This window comes from Erigeron canadensis, chromosome 6, assembly GCF_010389155.1.
Source record: "Erigeron canadensis isolate Cc75 chromosome 6, C_canadensis_v1, whole genome shotgun sequence".
NCBI classification, from domain to species: domain Eukaryota; kingdom Viridiplantae; phylum Streptophyta; class Magnoliopsida; order Asterales; family Asteraceae; genus Erigeron; species Erigeron canadensis.
The window spans coordinates 33,378,541-33,388,685 of NC_057766.1; the positions used below are offsets into that span (position 1 = coordinate 33,378,541).

General features: G+C 34.6%; 1 protein-coding gene across 1 annotated transcript; it reads left to right on the forward strand.

The window, feature by feature from the left end:
* The first annotated feature begins 1,709 nt into the window (after window positions 1-1,709).
* On the forward strand, window positions 1,710-8,191 carry LOC122604749 (ABC transporter B family member 15-like). Its single transcript, XM_043777618.1, has 9 exons — window positions 1,710-1,757; window positions 1,922-1,977; window positions 2,565-2,784; window positions 3,414-3,468; window positions 3,773-3,951; window positions 4,312-4,772; window positions 4,957-5,497; window positions 5,629-6,483; window positions 6,806-8,191. The coding sequence occupies exons 1-9, from the start codon at window positions 1,710-1,712 to the stop codon at window positions 8,189-8,191; spliced, it is 3,801 nt and encodes a 1,266-aa protein (XP_043633553.1).
* The last annotated feature ends 1,954 nt before the right edge of the window (window positions 8,192-10,145 follow it).

Sequence of the window (10,145 nt, forward strand, 5' to 3'; positions counted from 1 at the left end):
ACATCGCTAATGAAAGAGCATGAAATTTTAAGAACACCCATATAATTCTTATAATTTATCAATATACGGTTTTTGAGATAAAAGATTTCGAAAGAATTATAGGAATAAAATGATTTATGGAGGAGAGAAAAAAAATGATTGGTTGAGATTTGAGTAGAGAGAAAGGGTATTATAGTTATTTTAGGTAAATATAGAATTGATGGGAGGAGCATTTTAGGGAAGTACTTAAAATCAATATTGAAAATTTACCTTCAATATTGAAAATTTAGAGGTCTTTTGTTTTATAATATAGTATATTATTATATATAACAATAAAATAGTAATACTTCGTAAATTCAACATTAGTTTCTAAAAGTTTCGTGTAATGCTGAACGGTAAGGTAAAATAAAGTAAACACCTATATGTGAGTTTGAATTTTAAATGTAGGCGGTGTATAAGAGGTTGAGATGTAGATAGTTTTATCATTACATCATGATGACATTAAACAAAAATAAAAATTCACGTTTTATCTAAGATTTATTAAAAATAAAAAAAGAAGAAGAAGAAAAACTTATGTTCTTATAATGCATAAAGATAATTATCTTGACCTCAATCTCCTAAATCATTTTTAAAAAATCTGGAAAAACTTCTTTACTACAATACATACTAGATTATTTTCTCGCGTAATACGCATAATAAAAATACTAAAGCTTTTATAATGATATAATTAGCAAAAATTAATATTTACTCAAATAAATTAAAAAGACTTAAAATCAAAGAATGTATTGAATTTTTTTCAGCTGTTTTTTATATCATGTACTTGTAAATTATTCGATTCAAATATTATTATACTTTTAATTTTTAAAGACCCGTTATATTTGTCTAAAGACCTTATGTGAATTCTTACACGATTCATTTTACTTATTAAAATTCATAAATAGAACTTGTAAAGTAATATAATGATCCAAAAGATAATTTAAATGGTTCAGATACTATTCTAAAGATAATAAAAAGTATATATCTACACCTATACTTTTATACTATATCATAAAAGAAATAACACTTTACTTTTGGAAGTGTTAAAAAATATATAATATTTTCACTTAACACCTTTTAAAATAATTTTCACTTATTACTCTTTAAAATATTTTCACCTACACTACCCCTTAACATTAATGATTAAATTACGATATCAATCTTATATCTTTAAAAATATTTCCATTAACTCTTGATATCAATTACTTTTTCATCAACTATTTACACCATTTGACGCCTCATCTGCCACCAACAATCGCTCTCACCACCACATTGTCACCGCCACGACCACTGCCGTATTACAGGGGTGATATGCTAGTAAGAAAGGATACATCATACATTTGTATTTGCTATTTAAAAAAGCTATGTATATTACATTTTAATGAATTTAACTTATTTACTAAAATAACAGTAATAATTATGCATGAAAATTTCGAAAACTTAGAGTTTTGTTTATTGAAATTAGAAGTATATTTTTTTTGGCATATTGATTATTAGATTTTTAAATACGATTAAGTTTACACATTCATTTTTGGTATTTAAACGTTACCTATTATAAATTTTACTGATTATAAATGTCTCTATCAAAAACATCGATAAATCGATTCAAACTAATGTATATTTTTTAATAGCTTAGTATTTTACATTTACACCAATCTATTTCATTTCTATATCATCACAATTTTTTTAAAAAAATGCTAAACAAAGCCTTTAAGGCTTCGCTTAACGTGCATAAAAAGATTGTACATTTCCATATCAAAAAGTCACCCCTGATTTTTATGGTAAGCGTACAATTATTTAATGCACTTCAACAAAAGCACTTAGGCTTTGTTTAGCAAAACCTTTTTTTATGTTGAAGTTTGAATGTTGGTTTTTTTCTTAGAAAGAATAAACCTCTATCAAGTAGGGACTCCCATATTGGCTCAAAGCTAATGTATACGATAAACAAAATTTGTGTTTAAAGTACGATATTGAAGAAGAGCCGACCAAAGAAAATTATAAAGAACTTAAAATAACCATTAACTAAAAATTCAACCAATAGTGTCTGTTACTTGAGTTAGTCATCAACGCATATTCAATAAATATCATTATACGAATTATACGTAAATATAGAATGTAATTTAGTATTTAATTTAATAATTTAGTAAATTAATTTAAAAAAGGTAAATGATGTAAGTAAAGTAATTTAAAAGTTAAATTTAATCTTGTTTTTCATTCAAAGGTTATGGTTTTTTTAAAAATGATTTTAGGAGGTTGTTTTATAATTATTGAGTGGTACTTTTCAAAAAAAATTAAGTCAACCCTCAGTCTATTCGTCATTCAAATAAATAAAAGTCAAACCACAGTAGATCGTATCATACATTTCTTCCACGTGGAAAGTTATACGAGTATCCTAAAAACATTTGACACTTGGTATAAATACACCGACAAATTTAATTCCACTTACTTACTTGTCCTACATAACTTGCTCTTTTTGGCCACCTTGAAAACTCCGAATATCTTCGACGTCTTTTCTTCCGTTAACTATTAGTACCAACATCAAGACGAAGCATGGAGAAGAAAGGCAGCAGCAATGGATCATTAAGGTCGCTTTTCATGCATGCAGACGTTGCCGATATGTTTCTCATGGCTTTCGGAGTTTTCGGTGCCATCGGCGACGGACTACTTGGGACTCCAATGATGGTGTTTGTCGCCTCAAAAGTCATGAACAGCGTTGGGGGCTTTTCTAAGTTATCATCCCCTGATGTTTTCATTCACAAAATTAACCAGGTTGATCAATATTGTTTGTTTTTTAAGAGATGATCATCATTTTTTACAGTATTAATTACGAGTGTTATTAACGCAACGACATGCCTCTTCATATATACAACTTCAGTTTCAAACGAAACTCGTAATGAGAAAACTCTGTAGGCTCTACCATGTACCAATCCATCAATTGATGATTGGTACATCTTTTAAGTTGATTGTTTGAGTTGAGTCTTTTTCGTTACAATTTTCTAAAAGGTCACGCCATTAATGGGTTGGTAGCCATTTTTAAGGTCTTTGACCTTGGGGAAATTCACCAGGGTTTAAATCTCACTTCCTACAATTGTAGGAGTGGATAATTATTAGGAGAGTTTTCGAGAGTCCGGGTTTCATCCAAGCGTGCGTGGCTCGAGCAACGAATGCTAATTGCTAATTGCTAACTACTAACTCGCTGTTCAAAAAAATAAAAATAAAAAAGGTCACTTTACATCTACAAATTTGTTTATAATTAAGGAGATGACTATTAATTTGTAGCTTTTTAGTTGATAAGTCATATTGAATACTCTTAGGCCAAATGCTAGCTAGGTAATGTATCAATTATGGTTAGTTAATAAATCTAATTGATAGCATGAGTTTTAATGTCCTATTTACAGAATGCAGCAAATTTGTGTTACCTGGGAGTTGGGAAATTGGTTGTATGTTTTATTGGTAAGTCTTCGAAATTCCTCTATTTAATTTCGTTTGTGGCATGAACACTACAAGAAATCAGCAAATTGGCGACAAGTTTAGCAACATACTTTTCTATGTTACTGGTTTGCAACAAAGTTGGCGACAATTTAGCGACGTTTACCTCAAGATATCGCAAATTATGTTGTAAATTGTATCGCAAATTTTGCAACGTCTCCAACATGTTGCAGACTTTGTTTGAAATTTTGAGACGACATACACCATGTGTCTAACAATGGTTGAAAACTAAGGCTCCTAATTAATAATATGATAAGTTTTGATGCAGAAGGATATTGCTGGACAAGAACCGCAGAGAGACAAACATCACGATTAAGGGAAACTTATCTGAAAGCAGTTTTAAGACAAGAAATGGCCTATTTTGACTTGAATGTTACAAGCACTGCCGATATTGTTATAACTGTTTCCAGTGATAGTCTCATCATTCAAGAATTCATCAGCGAAAAGGTATGTCAGCTATCGAGTTTTATCTGAATTTATGATATGTTTAGGGCCTTCACTATGGTTTTTTATATAAAAAAAAAAAAGAAGAGATGAATACCATAATCTATCAACAAGAAATTATTACACAAAATATCAAAAGGTAGATGACTTGATAAAATGTTTTGAATTATATATAATTTGACCGACTTTTTCTTATTGTTAGCTATTAGTATTTATTTGAAGAGTTGGGAAATTTGAAATGCTACTTGAAAATAATTGACAATGTTAGACAAATAAATGCAAGAAATTGTTCTGAGTTAATTTTTGTTTAGTCTTAAATACAAGTGATTGTAAGTGTAGTTTTATTTGGAAACAAAACTGCAGCTGCCGGTGTTAGTGACGAACGTGGCAACTTTTGGCGGGGCGTATTTTGTGTCATTTATGTTGCTATGGAAACTAGCAATTGTTGGGCTTCCATTTATCTTACTTCTAGTAATACCTGGTCTGATTTATGGAAGAGTTTTGATGAGCTTATCAAGACAAATCAGGGAGGAGTATAATAAGGCTGGTGTTGTGGTGGAGCAAGCTCTTTCTAATGTCAGGACCTTATATTCGTTTGTTGGTGAAAGTAAGACCATCAGAGAGTATTCTGCTGCTCTGCAAGGCACAATGAAGTTAGGTATAAAGCAGGGTTTGGCTAAAGGATTGGCGATCGGCAGCAATGGTGGCGTCGTTTTTGCTGCTTGGTCTTTCATGTGTTGGTACGGTAGTAGATTGGTGATGTACCATGGAGCTAGCGGTGGAACCGTGTTTAATGTTGGAGCTGCCCTCAACATCGGAGGAATGTAAGTTTGGTTTTGTTCTTTCATTTCGTCCAACAGTTTACAACTTTACATGCATTATGCTGCATATATGCCCGAGTTTATATAGTATTAGACATTAAAGAAGTATTTACACAAATTGTTACAGTATTTCATTTGCTAAGATTTTTGTTGAGTTCTAATTGCTTATAAACTCCGAAAACTGTAGAGCATTGGGTTCTGGATTGTCAAGCTTAAAATACTTTTCCGAGGCAATGGCTGCCAGTGAACGTATAAGGGAAGTAATCGAGAGTGTTCCAAAGATTGATTCAGATAACTTGGAAGGGGATACATTAGAAGAAGTCTTTGGAGAAGTGGAGTTCAAAAATATAAATTTTGCATATCCATCAAGGCCGGAATCATGGATATTCAAAGACTTCAGTTTAAAAGTTCCAGCAGGAAAGACGGTGGCGTTGGTGGGTGCAAGCGGGTCTGGTAAATCAACGACGATTGCATTGTTGCTGAGGCTCTATGATCTGCAAGGAGGAGAGATTTGTGTAGATGGAGTGAGGATCAATAAGCTTCAACTGAAATGGCTGAGATCGCAAATGGGTTTGGTGGGCCAAGAGCCTACTCTATTCGGGACCACAATAAAAGAGAACATTCTTTTTGGCAAGGAAGATGCAACCATGGAAGAAGTCATTGAAGCTGCAAGAGCATCAAATGCTCATAACTTCATCTCTCAATTGCCTAAGGCTTATGAAACCCAGGTTCTTTTTCTCTATAACATGTGCTTTACAGAAACTCATATATTGATCAAGTTGCAGACATATTTTAGTATTAGTTACATGTAATTAGGTGATTATTTTTGGTTTGTTCTAAAGTTTGTTGTGAATAATAGGTCGGTGAAAGAGGAGTTCAAATGTCTGGTGGACAAAAGCAAAGAATTGCAATTGCCCGTGCAATAATCAGGTCACCTCGTATCCTTCTCTTGGACGAGGCAACAAGTGCACTCGACTCTGAATCTGAACGAGTGGTGCAGGAGGCCCTTGATATGGCAGCCATCGGTAGAACCACCATAGTCATAGCTCATCGCCTTTCCACAATTAGAAATGCAGATGTGATATCAGTGGTACAGAATGGTAAGCTGGTCGAGTCTGGCTCCCATAATGAACTCATTCAACATGAAAATGGTTTCTACAGGTCACTCATTCAATCCAAAGAAAGCAAGCAAAACGATGAACCCTCAGATGATGTCCATAAGAACAGTAGCCATCATCAATCGCTGGTGAGAAGATCAAACTCTACAAACTCACCCAACCAGAGTGAAGAAAAAAATGCCTTGCGGGCCAACCAAGAACTTCCGCTACCTACCTTCAAAAGACTTTTAGCAATGAACAGTCCTGAATGGAAGCAAGCATTCTTTGGGAGTGTGGCTGCGATTCTCTTCGGAGCAGTTCAACCACTATATGCTTTGTCAATGGGGTCAATGATATCCGTATATTTCATGGTGGATCACGAAAAGATCAAGCACAAAACAAAGATTTATGCATTGTTTTTCTTTTCTTTGTCAGTTTTCTCGCTTGTGATCAACATCATTCAACATTACAATTTTGCAGCCATGGGTGAGTACTTGACTAAGAGGGTTCGTGAAAAGATGCTATCAAAGATACTCACCTTTGAAATTGGGTGGTTCGACCAGGATGAAAATTCAAGTGGAGCCATTTGTTCAAGGCTTGCTACAGATGCCAATGTGGTATGAAATTTAATGAATTTATGAACTTATGTATACTGCATGATAAACCTTATAGGTTATTGTAATTGTATTATTATTGTTGTGTTATTGAAGGGGATTACAAGAGGCTATATTTATCGAGTAGCCTAACCTAATACATGAAAACTAATATTATGGCAACTTAATATATAGAAACTAACCTATGTCTAATACTGCACTTACTAAGTTAATGTTTTCCTATTACTAACAAACGATGTTTGTAGTATAAAGGCAAAAAGAATTTCTTGTTATTATTTTTCTTCAAACTAAGTGTTAACAGAGAATGTCAACAATGAATTTGCAGGTGCGATCTTTAGTAGGTGATCGATGTTGTCTTCTAGTTCAAGTATCCTCTGCTGTGACAGTTGCCTTTACGATGGCGTTGGTGATCACATGGAGATTGGCTTTGGTTATGATTCTGGTTCAGCCACTAATAATCATATGCTTCTATTATAAAAAAGTATTGTTAAAAGACATGTCACAAAAGGCAATGAAGTCACAAAATGAAAGCAGCAAGCTCGCCGCGGAAGCTGTCTCAAACCTATATATTGTCACTGCTTTTTCGTCCCAAATACGGATCCTCAAAATGCTCAGAGAGACCCAAAAAGAGCCAATGCGTGAAAGCATCCGGCAATCTTGGTATGCAGGATTTGGACTCGGTTTTTCTCAATGCCTTCAAGCTTTTGCTTGGGCTCTAGCCTTTTGGTATGGTGGTAAATTGATCATTGGTGGTCATCTTGTGGCAAAAGCATTTTTCCAGATATTTTTAATCTTGGCAAGCACTGGCAGGGTAATTGCAGAGGCTGGAACCACGACAAATGATCTGGCCAAAGGGTCTGATGCAGTGCACTCTGTGTTTGCTGTATTGGACCGTTACACCTTGATAGATCCCGAGGACCCTAATGGTAACAAGCCAGAGATCGTCACAGGCCATATAGAGATGCGCGATATCGACTTTGCCTACCCAGCTCGGCCTGACATCTGGATCTTTAAAGGATTCTCCATCAATATTGAAGCGGGGAAATCAACTGCATTGGTCGGACAAAGTGGGTCCGGGAAGTCAACCATAATTGGGTTAATCGAGCGTTTTTACGACCCGATAAAGGGTGTTGTGGAAGTTGATGGAAGGGATATAAGGTCTCACCACTTAAGAACTCTAAGGAAATATATCGCACTCGTGAGCCAGGAGCCCTCATTATTCTGCGGTACTATACGTGAAAACATCATTTATGGTGCTTCAGAAGAAGTTAGTGAATCAGAGATTATTGAGGCTGCCAAAGCAGCCAATGCTCATGATTTTATAGCAGGTTTAAGAGACGGGTATGATACTTGGTGTGGTGATCGAGGAGTACAACTATCCGGAGGACAAAAACAACGCATTGCCATATCCCGTGCTATACTCAGAAATCCAACGATTTTGTTACTTGACGAAGCAACTAGTGCACTTGATAGCCAGTCTGAGAATATAGTGCAGGAAGCTCTCGAGAGAATAATGGTAGGTCGGACCAGTGTGGTGGTGGCACACCGGTTAAGTACAATACAAAATTGTGACACTATTGCAGTTTTGGAGAAAGGGAGGGTGGTTGAGAAAGGTAACCATCGTACGTTGCTAGCAAACGGGCCGACTGGAGCTTACTACTCCTTGGTTAATCTGCAAAAGCATACTTCTACTATCCGTACTATGGACTGAAATTTGGTGAACATCACAAGTGCTAAGTAAAACAAAGTTAGTATGTACTTTACTTCAGTGTTGCATCGCTGCAACCAGAGAAACTACAATAAGGCCCACTGCACCCATACATTTATATGGTTTAGAACAGCACCAAAATTTACAATTCACATACCTTGAAAAAAAAAAAAGCAGCAGTTAGCAGATATATTTCGTAATGAGTACTTTTCAATAATTTACCGAGTAGATACAATACAATTCTACAGGCAGGTATACTTCAGAACACGGAGCTAGGCTCAATCGCTCAATATAATTAAATAACCTGTATAGATTTGGTTCAATAACAAAAATACTACAGCCGTATTATTGGTGTTCTTTCTTTTCTTATAGTATTTTTTTAACATTAAATTCTTTTTTTTTAACATTAATTTTTGGTGGTACCCTAATTGCATACCAAAAAAAAAAAAAAAAATGTTTTGCAACTTTCAAATGCATCAATCTAATGAACGTGACACATGACTACATGAGCAAATGATCAAAGGATTAATAAAACAATTGCTGCAGCGATGGTGCGTCTGTAGCTAATGCATCCTTACTAGTTCCTTTGCAGAGTTGAGGCACAAATTCTTAAATTTAAGGGATTTCAATATGTTGTATTAATATATTGTGTTGGATGTAAGACTAAACAGTTGTATAAGTTTCTCTACTATTCCCTCTAACATCATATGCTTAAAATGGAACTTTAATTATTGGACTTATATTAGGCTTGATAAGCTGGGCCGTAAACGTTCTTAATTAACAATTGGCATGTGAGCAAGGTTGGGCTAATTGATGACGTGGAACCTGGTATACCTTGCGCTGAGTAAAAGACGATTTGTTTAGAAAAATGATAGTGGTATGAAAAAAGGTGGAATCAGGAACTAAAGTTGAAAGGGAGACCCAATCACGTAATTTGGGATTAAGGGGAGGATTATTAGGTGTCAAATTCATATTTTGCTTTAAAAAAAAGTGATATAAGTTTGTGGGCTAGCTATTCTTTCTATCATCACATGGTTTCAAAGTGGAATCTCATTAGATTATGTTAAGACTTGATTACCGTTTATATTTTTTTTTCCTTCTGTGCCACATGAATACGTTCATGTAGAATATTATTCTTTTATGAAGGAGAGGTGATATTCGTATGATTGTTTTTGATGGATGTACCATAATGTACAGTTTTTACAAATGACTGTACAAGCTTGTATTGCACAAGTATATATTTTTTTGAACAGTTAGTCGGTATTCGACGTCAGGGAACACCTCATCGTATAATGGTGAAGCCATGCACGTACTCTAGACTACGAGATGTAGACCATAAGCCGTTACAGGCCGGTGATTCAGTGAAAAAACCCACAGACTTGTCACTCCTAATAGTCGAACCCAAGACCTGTGAAAAAACCAGAGATGCATCTGTCAGTTGAGCTAGCTTTTTTTGCTCACAAATATGATACATTTATCAAAATAAATGGTATTAATATCACTTCCCTTTATGAAGTCAAGAGTTACGGACGGCCCGCACTCATTGCTACGTCCACTACTTTGTAATGAATTAGTGGAAATGGTGGAACATATTACATATACTTTAAAAGTGCGGGATAACAAGTGAGATATGGGATTTGGTTTTCAAGTGGCGGGACTGTAGTCTTGCGGGAAAACCGTGTACATAACAGTTTTGGGCTTTTGGCAGACAGGAAGTGAGATTGTAGTTAAATGGCAGAAACCATAATGTAATCAAAGATTTGTTTTGAAACTATGAAGGTTTTCATCAAGTATCAAAATGAGACCGGCAAGTAAAAACGGTCTATATATTGAATAATACCTAAAAGTTGTATAATTTGTCACTAAATTATGGTGGGCTTTTATATATATATATATATATATATATTGAATAATACCTAAAAGTTGTATAATTTGTCATTAAATTATGGTGGGCTTT